At 49.2% G+C, this 19,291-nt stretch overlaps 1 protein-coding gene across 2 annotated transcripts; it reads right to left on the bottom strand.

The window, feature by feature from the left end:
* Positions 1-3,331: 3,331 nt before the first annotated feature.
* On the bottom strand, positions 3,332-18,719 carry S1PR3 (sphingosine-1-phosphate receptor 3). 2 transcript variants are annotated; one of them, XM_057548753.1, is made up of 3 exons: positions 18,475-18,719; positions 10,469-10,667; positions 3,332-9,979 (listed from the first exon to the last, which is right to left on the bottom strand). In XM_057548753.1, exon 3 carries the CDS (start codon positions 9,834-9,836, stop codon positions 8,700-8,702), a length of 1,137 nt encoding a protein of 378 aa, XP_057404736.1. In that variant the 5' UTR covers positions 9,837-9,979; positions 10,469-10,667; positions 18,475-18,719; the 3' UTR covers positions 3,332-8,699. The 2 variants fall into 2 exon arrangements, with proteins under 2 accessions (XP_057404736.1, XP_007193468.2); XM_007193406.3 differs by lacking the exon at positions 10,469-10,667.
* Between the last annotated feature and the right edge of the window lie 572 nt (positions 18,720-19,291).

The raw sequence follows: 19,291 nt of genomic DNA, 5'->3' as shown, positions 1-19,291 counted from the left end.
TATACATAAAAATCCGACCTCTGTGGGGATGCATGATCCTTCTCTGTGTGCGAGTGTACACACATATAAAAATGGATCAAATGACTTCTTTCAACAGACTTGCACACCCCCCTGCATAAGGCCAAAACACTCATGTTAAGGGCAAAGGAAAGTAGGAAACAAGAGTTAAGAACTGAGAGCCCCTGAACATTTGATCTGTTTTGTTTTTCTCTTGGGAGTATAAGAAATGGTAATCTGCAGGTTTAGTAGCTCTCTGCTCTGAAGTTAGTGTTTATCTCAATGGTGATAAGCAATATATGTTTTTTTGCATGAGAATCAATTTAGAAAATTAAAAGTAATGGGGGATCAAATAATGTTTCAATATTCATTCAAAATATGTACTTTTAAGCTCAGGTTTTAAGATCGCTTCCCACAGAACAGTGCTAGTGGGACATAACTGGCACTCCTTTGTAGCCATTGGAGCAGATTTGAGGTGTAGCAGATGGCAGCAATTTTCTAGTCTGTTTTCTCCCATTTGTAAAGCATGGAAAGCAGGTAAGAGCTCACCTGAGTCATCTCGTCTCTTCCTTCAAGTGCCACGTGCTGGGCATCACGGAGCCTCACTCACAGATGGGGAAACTGAGGCTCAGGTAGTGCCCACCTTGCTCAAGGCTACGCGGTCGGTGGGCAGCAGAGCTGTTCCTCTCTCAGCGCTTCCCGAGCTCTGCTCCACAGGGAGCTCGGGATTCAGAGGCAAACTTCGCTGCAGCTACAGGAGGGGCAGCTCCAGGGCCTCCAACTCCCAGGGCGTGGTCACTGAGCGCCGTGCCGGGGCCACCCTGGGCCCTCGGAGTGTGCCAGGACCTGCTGCCCCTCTCGTGGGCCCCCTGCCGCTTGACCCAGGCCTCTGTGTCTGCCGGGAGAGCCAGGCAGGGTCCAGCGGTCCTAAAATGGCCCATCTTGCTAAGTGGCTCTGGAGACCCCCCTTCCCCTTCCTACTCGCACCATCCTGTGTGAATTGGCTGTGCTTTCCAGTGACACGCCTATCTGCTGGGAGCCTGCGGGGCTTCTGTGGGGCCGCTGGTCACTGGTTTCAGTCAGCTTTGATGCCTGACTACTAGGGATACTCTGAACGGCTCATAGTAGAAGCAGGTGGGGAATTCCCTGGCGGTCCAGTGGTTAGGACTCGGGACTCTCACTGCTGGGGCCAAGGGTTCAATCCCTGGTGGGGGAACTAAGATCTTGCAAGCCACATGGTACGGCTGAAAAAAAAAAAAAAAAAAAGAAGCAGGTGGACAGTCAGATGGTGTGTTCAAATCAAAGAACTCCCCACCTAAATCTTATGTTTAAGCCACCACTTCCGGACTTTTTATATTTGAGAGGCCAGAGGACCGGGAGCCTGCGTGACCTTTACCTGTGTTTCATTTGAGCAATGATTCTGTTTTGGGCCATCTCTGGTGTTGGGGTTGATGGACAAAGACCCAGCTGGGGTTCTCCCGATAGAGGAGGGTGGGTAGCACTGATCATTTCCAATGAGGACAGAAGGTGACAAGCCGAGTGCGAAGGGAAAGGCCTGGCTGAAAGCAGGGCAGGCCTGGGGGAGGAGCAGAGCTTTGTGCGGCCCCCTCAAAGGGCCCCGTGCTTGGGGACAGTGTCGACTCACGTCTCCTGGCTCCGTGTCCAGCCTGCTGTCCTGAAGATGCCTGCTTCCTGGAATGGAGCTCTCCTTTCAGGTAGCATGAGGTGCCTGGGTGACTCCTTTATATAAGTAACACTTGAAAACAAATGTCCTGGTCCTTATTTCCCTGAATCGGTCGCTTCTCGAAGGCCAGTCACACGTCTCCTTGGATCCCAGGCTCCCCGGGCAGCCAACCTTGGCTCCCGCATGCACAGAGCCACGTGGCCTTGAGCTGGATGCTGAGTTTCTCTGAGCCCTGGCTCGCCACCTGCACCACGGGGCTGTGCAGTCCCTGTCCTGAGAGGGTGTGGGGGCCGGTGACTACGCGTAAGCATGGAGGACAGTTGTTTCCTGGGATGCTTCACTCTCAAAAGTGTACATCTGTGCTCTCTCGCTGGCCAAGTATGTAAGGACGCCATCCATAAATGCCTTTCTGTGAACGGTGACAACCCGGTGGGAAATGGGAAGGAGATTGTGGAAAGATTGCAAATAGGTAACTGTAGGACACAGACAAATCTTGGCCTTGGGTTTCAGAATGATACTCTTGGGTTCTGTAGTAAAACTTTAAGTTGGTCCTGAGAAAGAGAAGTGGAAAAATGACTGGCACATGTTGTAAACCTGGAACTGTCCCTGCTCCTCAGAGGACAGCAAGTAAGGGAGCGTCCTGGGATAATACAGCTGGAGGGACCCATTTTTCAGTGAGGAAACCAGAACCAGTTGACTTGCTGGAGGGTGGCAACAGTTAGTGACTGAATCTAGGACAGAGTGCAGGACTTATTAGGGTCTTTTAGGGCTTGTACATAAAGCTCAGCCCCTGATGGAAAATGGCCAGTAGTGCTTCCCTCCTTGAGTTTACATTCACGTTCCATCTTTTTTTCCAAAATGCATAAAGGCATGAGTCATTCACATGGACAAGGAAGTGTTTCTATTCCTTTATTTAGTTTGGGGTCCCTCAGAAGCAGACCTTGAGAGAAGCTCAGAGCGTATGTAGACTTAGGGGTGGGGAAGGGAAGGAAGTTGATGAGGAAGGCGTGGTCAGGCTAGTCACCAGGATGTGGATAACGAATTGCACTGGGGACTGAGGGCGGCAGGGCTGGACGTACCTCAGAGCTAATCCACCAGCGTGGGGAGAGAGCTGGACATTTACCCAAACAGCCCAGCACTGGTGGAAGGCTGTTTCGAGCCCCAGTGTCCTGGCCAGTCCTATGCACACCAAGCCGGGGAATCCTTTGGCAGAGAGACAGGCCTTCATAATCAGACTTGGGGTGAAAGGCAGGCATCAGAGCCATCGGGGGTCCTCCCCGGAGTTCCTGACTCAGTAGTTCTCGATGGGGCCAGAGAATTTGCATTTCTAATAAATTGCGGGTGAAGCTGGTAGGCAGTCTTGACTTTGAGAACCATCCTCAGGTGTGAATTGCTAGCCCTTACCTGTCTCATTGACGGTTTTTCCCCTCTAATGTATGATTATGTTTTCATGCCACTTCATGTTATAGATCCCAGGGTCCATGCTGTGAGTTTAAAAGTGGAGGATTAATAAGCATTTATAACTCCATGCAATCATTGCTGGCAGATAAAATGCCATCTGCCAGCCACAATTTATTTATAATGGAGTTTATACATATTTATAAGTTTGCAAGCAACAAACAAACAGTTTTAAAACTGGCATATTTTATAGCAGCCAGAAAAATTGCAACTTTATACCAGGACTTGTGAATATCAATTGTGTATGTATATATACATATATACACACACACATACATATACCTACTGATTATGACAGATGTGCATCTGTCTGTATGTATATACATATATACACATGCATATATCTACATTGATTACAACGGATGTGCATCTCTGTCTGTATGTGTGCACATGCAGGTTGACTGGGCAATTTGCACCTCGGGACTCCTCCCTGGGTTTTGGTATTTTAACTAACAAGGACAACTAGAAAGTTATACAAATGTTGAGAGTTTGGGGACCGACATGTCCTGGCATTTGCAGACACAGGGAGGAGGGTCCTGGATGCTGCAGGAACAGGACAAGAGGGCCACAGGGGGTCCACTGTGGAAAGTGACAAAGGGACACAAGGGAAGAGAAGTCAATGAGGGAAGACAGGAAAGGAGAGGACGGGAAGACAGAGGAAGAAAAAGAAAAAAGAAGGGAGGGGGCAGCAAGTCCAGACCTACATCCCCTGTTCATCCAGTAGCATGTAAAAACAAGCAGGGGTGGGTGTTGATGAGGCTGTCCAGGCAGGCGTGCTTGGGGGCCGAGTGTGGTCTTCCTGGGTACAGCCGCACTGCTTTTCGGCTTTTCTAACCAGCTTTCTCCTGGCCTCATCTTACGTTAGTTCACGTGAGGCAGGCACTGTTCTGGGCTCCTGTGAGTGTGCAAAGGTTCCGTCTCCCTGAGGATATAGTCCAGTTGGAAATAAACGCACAAAGGGTGTGGGAGTGTGACAGGCCTGATGGCTGGTGTGGCCAACTTCACTAGGACCCTGGAGGGTGGAACTCCTGGGTGGGTCTGGCGAGTCTGAAGGCTTTGCAAACTAGGCTGCAGACGGGATGGGGAGGGTAAGAACAGGCAGACAAGGCGTGGATGGCCCAGGAGGAGTCCGGGACCCCCTCATGCATGAAAAATGGTCGGTGTTAGGAGGGACGGTGGAGGTGGAGGTGAGGCCGCTCCTGCCTGTTCTCGCCTCCTTCCTGCATTCACAGGTGCCCAGAATAACGACTCCCCTGGGCCCAAACACACAGGGCTCCCTCCCGAGGGCTGGAAGAGCCATTCTCATTGAAGAAGGCACCAGAAAGGAAATCTCATGCAATGTAAAGTTTCTCTTTCGTTGTTTCACCTTGAAATGCTGTAGGCAGGAATATATGCATGTGGGACACACACTGCGGCCCTGGTGTTTGAGGTCATGAATTCCCACTTGTCTGGGACATTTTTACCACAACCAAAGTTTCTAACCACAAATCAAGTGACAACTAAAGCAGAAATCAATGGGCAAATCCATTTTTGAACACTGAATTAACTTTTTTGTAACAACTGTATGTTGGTTGCAAGTGGAATGGTCTCTGTTTATTTGACTTTTGAATATAACTTGGTCCAGAATAAATATTGTAAAGTTAAGTACATGAATGTTTCTTTGTATCCGGAACTAAATAAGAATTAAAATTTGATGTTTAAATCCAAGGATTAGGAGAGAACTCCGTGTACATCTAATGTGTAATAATGAGATATTTATTACTTTTTAAAAAGCATTTGGATGGCAAATTATACATATTGATAAATATTTGAAAATTTTGTGTTTTGTTTTCCGTTAACTTTTGTGAAACAAAAAAGAATGACTGTGAAGGTCTCTGGTTTATTGCCAATTTACCACTTTCTACGTTGATATTGGAACAGAATCGGTATTTGGACATCTCTGAGGAGTGGAAATACAAAACCAATTTCAAGTTTTCTAATCTCTGTTCTATGAAAAATAATAAAACCTAAATTATTTGGCCAACATTTGGGATATCTGATAACACAACGGGTAAAGAGAATTGGCTTAAGTTCCCTCCTCACGTTTCAGTGAATCCACTTCACTCCTTCAGTAAATGATGTGACTTCCAGTTGTGAGCCCTGCTGCCATGCTGGGTACATCCCTGAGCTTCTAGGGCAGCCAACTGGAGATGCCACATGTCGTCCCTGGATGCCGTCACTGTGGCCCGGGGGCAGAGGCTGTCGCACCCACTTAGGCAATGCTGCACTTCTTATCACTGGTTATTGGAAAATGTGCCTTCATTTTCAGAATAGTGGTGTGTGCATTTCTGATTATGTAGCAAACCCTTTGATATTTGACTTAGATACTAAAAACATTTGGGTGTGGAAGTTTTGCACTCGTAGATACATTTAAAATCATGGACTTGGTAATTTAACTAGAAGTGTTCTATAGAGTACACCTTGTTACATTTCTGTGAAAGGCTCTTTACCAGCGCAGAAGCAACATGGGTCAAGGGTGGAAACAACCGTTCTCTAAATAGTCCGATGTTAACTGTCAATGTGAGTCTGAGGGCAATAAAGAATATCGTGAAAAGTCTCTCATTTGGTTGGTGGATCTTGTATTGCCTCATGAAGGAGAGGAGCGGAGTTTGAAGCCTTTCCATAGAAAGCAGATATTCTCAATTATTCCCCAGGAGATCTCTTAAAATACAATCACAGCAGAACCCCGTCAGGGACACCAAAGGTGTGGGATGAAAATGGCGGCCTGGCAAAGGCATTCCTGTTGCAATTTATGTTAACTTCTGTCCATTCAGCCTTGGGCAGTATCAAAGGTGGCAGAATGTCACTACCAACTAGTGATGCCAAACACTGGTCTCCTTCTAGGTAGAATGCAGGGTGGAGAAGCGAAAACTTACCACTTGTGCTGGAGAAAGCTAGAGAAAGGGTCAATTCTGATCTAGTCTCTCCTGTTGCTTCAATTACACCAAATGGAACAGAACCCATCGTCCTATCTCTTTCAGCTGTACGTTGGCTGCCATGACCCTTACAATTTTCCCCCTGTCAAAAGGGTAGTCCATTGACCTCCTTCCCTATTGACCTACCAAAATTGGTGGAAAAGCACCCAATACGCTGAAGTTTCCTAAAACACCAGCTCTGCTAGTGGGAAGCCTAGGGGAAATGCTATTGGAATTCTCAGAGTGTTTTAATTCTTAGAGAAACACTGGCACAAGGTGAGAGGTCACACTGCCACTTTGCACATCACCAGGGGCAGCCCCAGTGTACACAGCCCCTCACATGGACTCCCAAGAATGAGTTTATACAAAGGCTTTCGGTTTTATTTATTTTTTTAACAAACATACATGGGACGCAGTAAAGGTTACTAATTTAACGAGATCTAATGCACAGGTTCTCTGTGGCTTTGACACACTCAACTTCTAAATGATCTCCAGCTAGCTAGTTAGGAATGTACACATCGGTACTAAATTTGATTACTTTTTGCATATATCAAATAAACACAATTACTTTTTTGGAGTATTTTTCATTCAGATTGATTGAAAGTTTTGCACTACCTCAAAAAAAAGTTGAGGTTATAGTGTTATTCATATTAGTGCCAGACATCTGGGGCCCCCAAGCAACTGAGAACTAACATATAAATTTGTTAAGTCATTTCACTACCTAAGGTAAAATGCAATACTCAATATTTTGGCTCTCTGAGGCAATTTTGTTGTTGTTGTTTTCTTATCCCAGTATCTTAATGCTTAACTTTTCCAGAAATGCCCTGGGTTTTCTCATGCTATTTGACAAGAGAATCAGCTCCTTTTCAGTGACGTAATGAGGACAACAAAAGTGCCACCGATGAACATCTCCTTACAAATAGGATTTATCTCATCAGTACCAAAAATTAAGAAAGATGTTGGTCGGTACATGATCACCCAGGACCCACAGAAATCTTCCTTAATAAAGAGGAACTGGCATCATATAACAAAGAGGAGTCCCTTTCTCTTTGAAAAGTTACTCATGTATTAAGACTACTCTTTTAGTCTTTACTCAGGCAAAATTCCCACTGAACCTAAAAACTTCAGGGGGTTCTGATGTGAGACTTACCCAAGAAAGAATCCTTTTAAAGGTTGCTTTTTTTTTTTTTTTTAACAAAGAACTCAATACATCAACTATATGCTTATGACAGCTCTGCAAATTTGTGTATTTTTCACCCATTTGTACTGCATGAAGAATCACTGGGGATGACTGTGTACAAAAATACCTTCTAAGTAATTGCTTCTTAAGGTAAACAGTGATACAGGGTCAACCTGTGTTGAAAAGGAAGATTACAGTATTGCTATATTTCTTTGAAGAAAGCACAAGCTGCCAGATCACAATTAAACTGCTCTAATAGTCATGGTCAGGGTCAGCTTTCAGGAATCCATGAGGCTGCTGACGGCCCCAGCTGTTCAGCTGTGACAACACAGGGCGTTGTTGACTTGGTGCTTTCTGATACAGATTCAAACTCAACATAGGATCACAGTGCTGCCTTGTAAACCTCTCCGAATTCAATAGAAACTCCCCATTACATTGGAAAGGTGAAATGAGCCAGGGGTCTGTCCTCTGCTTCTCCCTTGTGAGTTCTTTTCTTGGTTGGTCTGGGGCACAGCTCCTGGAATACGTTGGCTGGCTTTTCTGTGATTTGGAGAAACCTCAAACAATCACATAATTTGGCTAATGTGGCTTTTAGATGTGCTTAAGACTCTGCAGGGACAAATGACAGAAGAGAAGCAGGGGTCCCCTTGGGGGATGTACGCCCACAGAACTTGCTCATTGTCACCAGGATACTCCAGACGCTGTCAAGTGTATGTCTCAGGACAGTTTGGAGTCAGACCCACACATCTGAGACCAGCCTCGGACAAGCCCTTTGGGGGGATTTGGGCTTTCAAAACCTGCTTAACGTGAGACTTCATGTCAGTCTGAGGAGACTGGAACCAGTGTGTCCACCTAGTTCCCAGCCATATCCTCATACCTGGTGCTTCAGTCAGAATATACCTGTACTCCCTGTTACGTAACAGTATCACGTACTGCAGCTTCTGCGTGTACCAATGGCAGACATATGAAACGCAAGTGCTCTGTAACACAGAAATGACGAACGTACGGCATCTATCCTGTGCACAGAGTGTAGTGTAAAGTTACCAAACATCATCCTGATGTTCTGGGAGACACATTGTACACTGTGTGGTCCACGACCTTCCCTCTCTAGGCACAGCAGACAGTGGTCGGTGGGACTCAGGGTAAGGCGACTGATGACATCGACAGCTTGGTACATTTGGAAGACCCTGGAGCCTAAACGGACAAGGCACGCTGTCTACACTGAAATGGGTTGGCAATTCCTTGGGTTCCCTCCTTAAGAGACGTCCACACCAGGCAGGCTGTTGGCAGAATAGGTTTCCTGAGTCCCAGCTCTGGAATAGCCCCCATGGGTGAGGCGTGCAATCAATAAGAACGTGGCTGCAGGGCTAGTTGCCGCTCGTTCCACAGAGATGCGAGGACCCCACGTTCCTGGAGCCCGGCGCCCTCACTTGCAGAGGATCCCATTCTGCAGGGTTTTGTTTCTGTCTGTTATGCAGGGCGAGGCGGTTATCTGGGGGAGGTCTTCCTTGCTCTTTGGGGAGGGGCTGCTGTTATTGCTGCCGCTGGATTTGCTTCTGCTTGGGTCGAGAGCAGGCTGGATGGGTGAGGAGCGGGCACCCTGGCCCCTGACCAGGCAGGTGCAGACCAGCCGGAAGAAGGCCCGCCGCATCTCCTTGCTGGCCAGCGTGTAGATGACGGGGTTCATGGCGGAGTTGAGCACGGCCAGCACAATGAACCACTGGGCCTTGAAGAGGATGGCACACTCCTTCACCTTGCAGGCCACATCCACGAGGAAGAGGATGAAGAGTGGGGACCAGCAGGCGATGAAGACGCTCACCACGATCACCACAGTCCGCAGCAGGGCCATGGACCGCTCTGAGTTGTGAGGGCTGGCCACCCTGCGGCTGCTGGACTTCACCAGGAAGTAGATGCGTGTGTACAGGATCACGATGGTCACCAGGATGGCCGTGAAGATGCTGATGCAGAACGCGATGTACTTCTTGGAGTAGAGGGGCAGGATGGTGGAACAGTCAGGGAGGTCGTGCAGGCAGTTCCAGCCCAGGATGGGTAAGGCGCCCAGCGAGAACGCGATGAGCCAGCACATCCCGATCAGGAGAAAGACGCGGTGCTTCTTGTTGGCATCGTATGGTCTCATTTTGATCATGGTCAGGTGCCGCTCGATAGCAATGGCCAGTAGGCTACAGGTGGACGCCCCGAGGGCCACGAACATGCTGCCTTCCCGTAGGAACCAGACGGTCAGAGACAGGCTCAGTGTCCTCTTGCCCGACATCAGAATGTTGACCTTGTAGGCTATGCCGGCCAGCAGGTCGCAGAGAGCCAGGTTGCCAATGAAAAAGTACATGCGGTTGTGAAATTTATTGTTTTTCCAGATGGCGATCAAAACCATCAGGTTCTCCAAGACAATGAAGCTGCAGATGATCAAGAAAACAATGGTGGTGAGCGCGCTGCCCTCGGGGGCGTCCTTCAGCCTGTCCTTCAACTTGCCTACATAGCTGTAATGTTTGTGCAGCGTCTCGTTGGAGGTGTAGGGTCTGGGGTGCAGCGTGAGAACCGTCGCCATCACTTGGAAGTCACGATCGGTTAGCTCCAGAATCCACCAGAGGGCGCCCTGGGAACGTCCATTTCCCGGGCAAAGAAAGCCTGCGGCTCAGGCTGCAATAGTGATCCAAGCCAGACCCCAGCTAGGGTGTTGAGAATAGGCTCCTGCAAAAAGATAAAAGGAGGGGGCGCCCAGTGATAAAGTAACAGCACCTAAGATCAACGGCAACAATAAAGTTGGGGAAAGGCACGAAAAATGTTGAAGCGTTTGGACGGCTGGTCTGCATGGGCCCAGAGAGGGCCTTTAACACAGGTCAAGATCCTAAGTGACCATGGAGACCAAAGGGAGCAATTCTGTGTCTGCAGTTGTTGAGGAGGGAAATTCGGTGCATGAGCACCACCATCGTTCAGTCACGTCACCATTACACACAGACCCAGGTAATACTTCCATCTGGAAATCTCAAGGCACTTAGGAACGCTAACTAGTTCATACTCATCTACTGCACAGGGGCTGGTGAACCCTTATTCCCAGTTACTGAGAGAGAAACAGTATTATGCCAGGTCCAAAAAATAGAATAGAATCTGGAATAATGCCCATCCGATTTCTGAAACGTCCTTGGTGGGTTTTGGAGCAACATTGAGGGAAGTACTCACACTTCCTGGATGGGATCCCCGGGTAGCAGGGCCAGGGCCAGAAATTGAGTCTAGACGGCCCCCAGGTCTGCCCAGCGGAGATCTCGGAAACCGACCACCTGGCCACCAAAGGAAGAACAGCACAGGCCACGCACGGCCCACATGGCCACTCCCCTAGCGAGCAGCTGAGCGTGGAGCCAGGGGAGGAAGAAATACAAACCTGTAAAAGTGGAAGCAACAGCTACTGAGACTAAAGGAAGAAAACAGAGGACAACCAAGTGGATTTTTGAGTTTGGCTTAAAATTCAGAGTTTAGCTCTAGCTGTTTAAACTGCCAAAACTAAATCGGTGTATGTGAACTGAAAGAAACCACCCTGGGAGCACTAGTGAGAGGGCGGGGTGGAGAACACAAGAGCCAGACTTCCGATGGTCCTTCCCCCACTGGACCTTGGATGCACTCCACCCCACCTGTGGCTTTATCCATCGGCCTCCTGTGATGTCCACAGTGAAGCAGACCCAACTACCGAGGCAGAAATGGATTTCACTAAACTCACTTATTCTAAATTAAAATTATTTGAGCATTTAAATATAGAATTAAGATCCAACGAGGTTAATTTACAACAGCCGACTGTGTGAAGTTTTTTTTTAACTTTTATAACATTTAAGTCACGACCCTCAGTTTGGTTCAGTGGCACATGGACCCCTCTCCAATGAAACGGGGCTCTGCATTTTGGGGTGTGACCGAATCTGAAGGCCTCATCCACCCGCTGAGCTCATTCCCATAGAGGGCCTCAGTGGCCAGGAGGATCCTGGGGCTCAGTGTTGGTAGCTGCTCTGTCAGTGAGAAGCAGAGGAGGCTCCAAACAGGGCTCACCGCCCACGGGACTCTCCAGGTAGATGCTTTCCTGCCACTCGGGTGCTGGTCCCAGCGCCCTGAGGACATTATCAAACCTCCCCTCCCTTAATTTGGGGGACTCCAGTTTTCTGACATCGGGCAGAGATGGCCCTGCTGCTTCTTTGCAGAGACTTCTTCCAGTGTCCTGGAGCTTCGATGTGCGGCTCGTTCTGGAAACCACGTGGGCCCCTGGCATCTGAGCTGGGTCTGAGGTCACGAAGGACTGGGGGGTCACCTTGACTGCCAAATGTTGGCAGAAACCTCTTCTAACTTCAAAAAGGAAAAGCAGGCAGGTTCTGAGGCTAGGCTAACAATGAAGTACTGGGGTGGGGGGCGCCTGCCGAGTCTCCCCCATCGTTGATGAGCCCTTGGAGGCAGCATCGGACCCTGGGGCTGTGTCGCCTGAGCCAGAGGCACCTTGCTGCCTCGGGCAGGAGGGAGGCAGGGCTCCCCACCCAGCCCCGGTGCCCACCTGCTTGGTCTGGGCATGGGAAGGACAAGGGGCCTGGCCTGCAGGTCTCCCAGAGACAGAGGCAGAGGTGGGGCTCAGCTCGTGGGCAGCTCCCCTCCTCCCTCTTGCCCCTCTTCCATTTTTATTTAAATCGTGTCCGTCCTTCAAGCCCAAGTCAAATTCTACCTGCTCTGTAACATTTTCTGGAATCATCCTGCTCTTGCACACCACTTTTTAAAACAAATTGCAAGCTGTCTTTTTAAGAGTAGAAATAGGAGCAGCAGCTGACACTCTCAGAGCAATTTCCCTGGAGCCCCTTATTTAATCCTCATGCCGACGCCGTGAAGATCGCAGCATCTCTCCTCTCACAGCACCATGTATATTAATGGTGCCCAGTAAACGTGTGTGCCCTTTATTACTGCCCATCTAAGTACTCTCATCTGTGGGCGGCGAATGGAGAATCCACGCTCCCTCTTTGCTGACCCTTCCCGGCTGTCATAGGAAACCAGGCACAGGAGAACTTAACCGCCTGGTTATCTTCCCACCACTTGCCACCCCAGAGCACAACCCCTGAGAGAGTACTCGGCATCCCCACACAGACGCACCGCCACTGCACCACGTGTGACCTCATTCATGGAGAAGGCGTGGCACAAAGGCAGGGAAGAGGAACGCATGTGCCGCTCCACCAAGAGCCACAAGGCGGCAGCATCCTGAGAGCAGCTATTTCCCCGACGGCAATGGGGTCACGTGGCTGGCCCGAGGGCCCTACACACGCAACTCCCCCCATGCCAGACCCCCTGCTGCCACGTCCAAGTGGCCGCCCCTCTGTCCATGACACCATCGTGTCGGGTTTGCCTCAAATGCCTCTGAGACATCTGCTTTCCCATCAGGGGTTTCTCTCCCAGGACCTGATATTGGCAAGCATAACAAGAGGGTTTATGATGGTAACTGACTCAGCACCAGAGCAGTCTGAATGATAAAAAACATACTAATATCACCTAAAAGGACAGGAACATGAATTGTACAGGAATTCCCACTCACACTGGGGTGAAAGGGCTCTAGGCATCTGCAACTGAAAGGCTTTTGAAACCAGAGTGTGTCCAAAGTTTGTCTCCTGTGCCTTAGTTTCCCCCATGATAACTCCACGGCATTTGAATGCCTCTTGGACAGTCTCCACCCCTCCGACTAGGCTGTATAATACGGATAGCAGGGAAGTGAGTCCCTTTAAAACTGCTGGATCTGGACTTCTCTTGGAAATAAAGGGCAGAGGAAATACACCACAGGCTTTGCAGACTCACATCAACTTTTTTTTTTCCTGAATATGTAGAGTTTTGATAAAATTGAGTAGAGGAAACAAAAGGAAACAATAAAAACTGATAACCAGCAAGAAAATAACCAAAACAAAAATTGTCTAACATGTGCCAGAAACCCATCCAAACCATGAATCTTGAGGGCGAACATATTTTCCCATTAATTCTTGATTTATAGCTTCCCTTAATTAAATATTTATCGCTCAAGGAGCACATTTTTTCAGAACCTCTTCTGTTAAATGTGAATCTCCCTCCGCATTTTGCGTAACTGGAAGATATCCATCTCTCTTTGGAATCTAAAAGCTTATTTTCTTTGGATTGTCAACATTAGAAAGCAGACCCCATCTGAGAGTTAAGTGCTGGGCTAAAGATCAGATTGATTTTGGATGCATCTGAACACCACCGTGCATAGTCAAAACCATCTCACAGGCGAGTTCGGGCCTCCATCCCGAGGGGCGCAGCACAGACTCCGAGTTTGCCGGAAAAACGCTCTGCCCCTCCCAGGTCCTGCTCATAGTGAGGCGGGGCATCGGCCCTCCCTGGCTCATCCGTCCTGCTGCTGCTGGTCACTGCAGGGGTGCTGGGCACTGGGGGCACCAGGGCTCCTGGGAGACCAGCCTATCCTATCCCTCATGGCCTCTTCTAATCACTAGCCACTCCCAGATAGTACCACTCTCTGGACACCTCGTCCCCTAGAGTAATTTAGCCTGTGTCTGACCTTCATATAAATGGAGCCATACGATATACAGCGTGCCTGGCATCGTCCTCTCATGATGCTCTTGTGAGTCATGCATGGAGATGCCGGTAATTCCTTCCCATTGCTCCCACTGTGTGGATGGATGCAACAGCCTCCATTCATTCCTGGTTGTGGACACGGAGTGGTTTCCAAGTGTTGTTGTCCTTAGCAGTGTTGCTAGGCTGACCTTGTGGCGAGCACGTGCCTCTGTTTCCAAGGAGTACCGTGGATTTCCTAGCACTGATGTCTAGGTTGGGCTTTGATGGGAGGGTCCCTGCAGAGGCTTATGAGTCTCAGTCCGTGGTCCTACGAATGGTATTTGTGGGGAGCTGGAGAAGTCCCCATAGAGGGTGAGAGTTACGCACTACAAATGCTCACGTTTTGTTTTATTTTAAAAGATAGGTGTCTGGGGCTGGCAGTGACCAGCATCTGCCTTTCCATTGTAAAAGGTTGATCACTGCTTAATTTCCACCTGAATACTTAAAAGTACAGCCTGATGCTGAGAAGTGTGGCTGGGTGCTGGCTAGTCGTGTACACATTCAGAAAGCCAGGCATGTGACAGAAGATACTCAGGACAGAGATGCTCCGGCTTATGGGCAGTGGTGTTCCAACAAACCCAGATTCCAACAGAGCTGTGCCTTGCTTATGTCCACAGGCAGAGTTCTCACTCTCAGACTGTGCTCAGGTGGCCCAGACCCCCACAGCCCCATCCCCTGAAGTACACTGCCCACACCTGAGCTTCCCGTACATCTACTCAACAGAGACCCGCTACACCTAAGAGTTTTCACTTCGACCTCATTCAGTTGGGGTCTTCAAGTCTACCTCAAGGCATTTCAACGCCGAGCCTTTTTCTTTTTGCGGAGAAGGAATACGACACTTTCTAGAAGGTGGTTCAGAGGTGTGTCACCCCACACCTCTTCCCTCCATTCCAAGTTGGAGCATCTGCAGGGAGGGGTGAGCCCGGCAGGGGCCGATGGATTCCAGATGTGCTTTCTGTGCTAGCGATTCACTTTCACATGTCAATTTGAAAAATAAACAAACTGTAAAAAGAAGGAAAAGGAAAAAAACAAAGGAAAATATTTCCACAATCTGGGGTCTGTCTCTTTCTCTCTGTAATGGCCAAAAAAAAAACCCCCAAACGAACAAACAAAAAAGCGCACACACACACACAATAAGATAGTGAGAAATTTATTTTTCCTGGTCGGATGCAGGGCGCTGTATTTTTAAAGGCATGTTCTCCCAGTTCATCCCCCAAACTGAATTAAAACAAGAAGCATTTGCCAACAAGCCAAATTTCTTGGAAAGCAAGTTTTCTTTTTTGTTTTTTTTGTTTAGAAGAATTTAGAAAGGAAATAATGAGTTGGCCATTTCATGGCCCCAGCAAAATTCCTTTGCTAATGAGTATTTCCCCTCACTCCGAGCTTCTTAGGTGACCTCACTCTGCTTTCAGAGATAGTTCATAGCAAGAGGCTTCACACACTCAGTCTTGCACGCCTGCGAGTTGCTCTGTGCCCATTAGAGTAGCTCCCAGTGAGAAAACGGCTGTTACAGATGAACCACGTCAGGATTCCACACCTTCCCCTTTCTTCTCTGGAGTGTGGAAGTGAGTTGGTCCCTGATCAGGTTTCCTGCTTTTCAGTGGCTTCTCTATAGCTCTTTCTCCTGGTAAACAAGGCTCGGATGCTAACACAGATCTGGGGGCAGTCCAGGGAGCCCCAGGAATGCAGGTTGTACCCAGGACCTGGTGCAGCTCGAGCATCTGCCTCCATGCACGCTCTCCTGGGCATCCTGGCTCGTGGATCGGAGGGCAACTGCTTTAGATGCAAAAGGTCTTTACCTTCATTGCTTTTCAACCAGGCTTGTCAAACTTTCTCTTCTGTGCTTGTTCTAAAGAAGGGCACAGGATTGAATTCCTACCAAGACTGCCACAGGACGAATGAAAGTGTGTGGAAATGAGCTCCTCCAGGCATATGCAAATAAGAGGTATTCTGCCCAGGAAGTCCTAACTGTGGGGTCCCTGTCATCCTTTCCCACAGCAGTGCTCTTACTTGGTGACACTGCACATGTACCGCACGTTGCACATTGCAGGTACCATGTCTGATCCCCACTACAGCATCTGCCTTCCAAATGTACATAGGAGGAAACTGAGTCTGGGGGGGTTGGGTGTGTGGGCTCAGTGTCCTTTGTAGCACAGCTTGGAAGAGGCTGCGCTGGGCTGGATGCCTGTGTCATTGGATTCCAGTGCACCACATTAGGGATAAGCTCTTCCGGAGACTGTCACCTTTCCATGTGTTCCTCACCTAGATAGTGACAAGAGTGTCACCACCATGCTTGGAACTGATAGCAAAATGCTGGAATGCTAATGTGAGGGCTTGACTGAAATATATGGAAAACTCTGACCCCGAGGAAATGGAGCGGCATCTTCAAGACCAAAGAGCCTAGTCAACTGACTCAGGTCTCTCACTCCAGCTCACGGTGCGGATCGGACGTTAGAGCCACCCAATCGGTACCACGCTCTCCTTGGAACAACCTTGTCACTGATTTACCTGACTGGCCTATTGCCTGGCCTCTTATAGATGCAGCTGTAATTCCTCAAAAATAGAATGAAAACAAAAGAGAAGAAAAGGCAACTTTATGCCTAGTAACTGTAACAACAACTTAAAAGTATTATTAACTAAAACTAGACAGGATTCTGCTCAGTATATCATATTATCTGCAAAAGTTCATGGAATATCTCTTAAGGCAATTAATTAATTTTACAGAAAATGTATGGCAAAGGAATAATATGAAATGGCTCTGAAGCTGATAAGAAAAGAATCACGAAGCCAAATGTGAGGAAACAGAAAGGCTCGTGTAGCCCAGGGCACAGCAGTCTTGGCTAACTGGCCAACGTAACAGACTGCCAGAGGCTGCCTTGCCAGCTGTGGCAGCACCAGAGCCATAGTTCCAAGTCCTGGCAGAAAAAAAGGGTTTCTCCAACTGGGCAACCCCAAATGTTTCGAGATTATGGTATGCTCAAATCCCCATGTCTTTGCAACAAAAATATATGCATACACTGTAGGTCCTGAAACATTTTTAGGAGGTGGAAGAGATACCATGGAATCAAATTAGTGTCATTATTTCCAGACAGGGAAAAATCAGTTCATAAATTTTGAGAAATAAATTCATGAGGCCAATAGGTAAGGCTCCTTGTACAGGAAATGGGAGTTTCAGTATCCACATATGGTAGAAAATTAGGAGAGTCATGCCTTTAATGAAATTCTCAAATGTAAAGAGGAAAGCAGCATTTTCAGAGATGAAAACTGGTTGAGGAATCATTTTGTCTATATCTTAAGGGCTGACTTTGTGCTTCAGATCTCTGGTGTCAGGCAACAAGAGCGCCTGGACAAGCAGGCCCTAAGTGAGTGTTTGCTGACGGAGAACATCCAGTGTGTGATTCCCCTCCGGCAACAAAATTATTCATACTGGCACTGAGCTCTGCATCAATTGAGAACTTGTACAAATGTGGATAATTCCACAACTCCTTGAGTACCACACACACACACACACCACACCATACCACATCCCACACACATACACACACCAGAACCACCACCTACAACCAGCAACAGGCTTGGCCATCCTTGTTACTCATATACCCACAGACCATAATCCTGCCCTCATACTTTCTAGGAATTATGTTTTTCTTAACCATGCCCGCAAGATTTTCATCAATGAAGAAATAAATGTTGAAAAGATAAATTATGAACATGTGATTATATACAAGGTCTGCAACTTCTAACTCCAGACTTGAAAAAGATGCCTAATTCTGGAAGTACCCAGAGCTCCAGAAGAGCCAGACTCAGTTCATGCTGCTACCTTTCTTCATTTTCAAAGTAAAGCATGTTCACTTTAAAAATCCAACAAGAAGTCCCTCTCTTACCTCTAAATACAAAAACACCACAAAGTAATATGTCCTTGGGAGTGTCCAATGTCAGGAGGAGAGAGAAAGTAAGAAGGAGACGGATCGGGAGAGAGGGAGAGAGAACCATTTGGAGACTGGAGGGTTAAAAGTGGCAAAGTTAGCACTTTCCTGCACCAGGCCAAAGAAGGACCTTCCCCAGCTTTCTCTGTTATGAATGTAACATACTGATCTTCCCTGGGAACCTCATTATTGCACGGTAGGAACTTTTTCTTCCAGCCCCCTGATTCTGACAGCCCTGACTGCCTTGTTTGAGAAATAGAAGGAAAACTGGAATTTTGTGGCGAATAAAATTAAATAGAAAAATTTCCCCAAGAGAACAAGCACATATACACACGCTTCCAGAGTTCCCAGGTCCTCATCCTGGGCGGGAGCCTAACTTTTTAATTGTCCCAGGAAAGCGACTGACGGATCGTCTATGTGAAGAGTCACTACTCTTTCCTTCGGCATTTAAAAGCTCCAATTGTACTTAAAAAGGAACCATCCCCTCCCCCACCCCGCCTCGGCTCAGTCACCAGAATGGATGACCTGTGTGGAGGGGGTGATGCTGATGTAATGTGCTCGCCCACCCAGGTCACCGTCGCGCCGAGGACTGGCTGGAAATTTGTGAGAAAAGTGGACCCGGCTGCCCCCACCCACCCCGGGTGCCCCGGGCCTTCGGCCGTGTCGGCTCACCTCCGTCTGGGAAGGGCACTTGGGCCACCGGCATCCTGACACCCCTTCCTCCGCTCAGATGCGAGCTGGGCTGGGACGCCGGGATAGTCCTGGGGCTCGGGAGTCGCGGCACGTTCCCGGGCCGGAGAGTCTCGCTCCGGTTCGTCCTGCCGCCGCGCTTGGCGCCGGTTTCCTGTCGCGTGTCTCCCAGACCAGCTTCTTCTGCCTCTGTCCCCGCCAGCCAGGGCGCAAACTTTTCCAGCGGCCCGCCGGGGAGGGGCCCGAGCTCCGCCTCCCCGCCCTGCCGCCCCACGCCCACATCCCGGGCCCCACCTCCACCTCCCCGAGCCCCGGCCCGGTACCCACACCCCCCCCCCACGCCCCCTCCTCCCCTGGCCTCGTTCCCCACCTCCCCTCACCCTGCTCCATCCCCCGGCCTCCCGGCATCTCCCCGCCCACCCATCTAACCTTTGCCCCCTCCCCCATCTCCCGGCCCTCTGCCCTCACTTCTTTGTCCCCCGCCACCTTCATACCCCTTCCCTCAGCGCCGCGCCCCCATCTCCGCGTCCCTCCTTCCCCCCCCCCCACCCCAACCTCCCCTCCGCCCCAGCATCCCCCGCACTCCACGCCCGCACCAGCCCCCAAACCCCTTCGTCCTGCTCCCGGACTCCCGCCCCCGAACTCCCGCCCCGGTCTTCCTGCCTCCCTTGCCTGCCCCCACATTCGAGGCCCTCCCTGGTGGGTCCTAGACATTCTCCCATGGCCTCCCGCCTCCCTCCGCAGTCCCCCTGGGCTTGGCCTGCCCCTCCGCCTCTGCCCCAGAACGGCCTTCAGATCC

This window comes from Balaenoptera acutorostrata, chromosome 6 (genome assembly GCF_949987535.1).
Source record: "Balaenoptera acutorostrata chromosome 6, mBalAcu1.1, whole genome shotgun sequence".
NCBI lineage: Eukaryota > Metazoa > Chordata > Mammalia > Artiodactyla > Balaenopteridae > Balaenoptera > Balaenoptera acutorostrata.
This window is presented reverse-complemented; position numbering and strand designations above follow the sequence as displayed.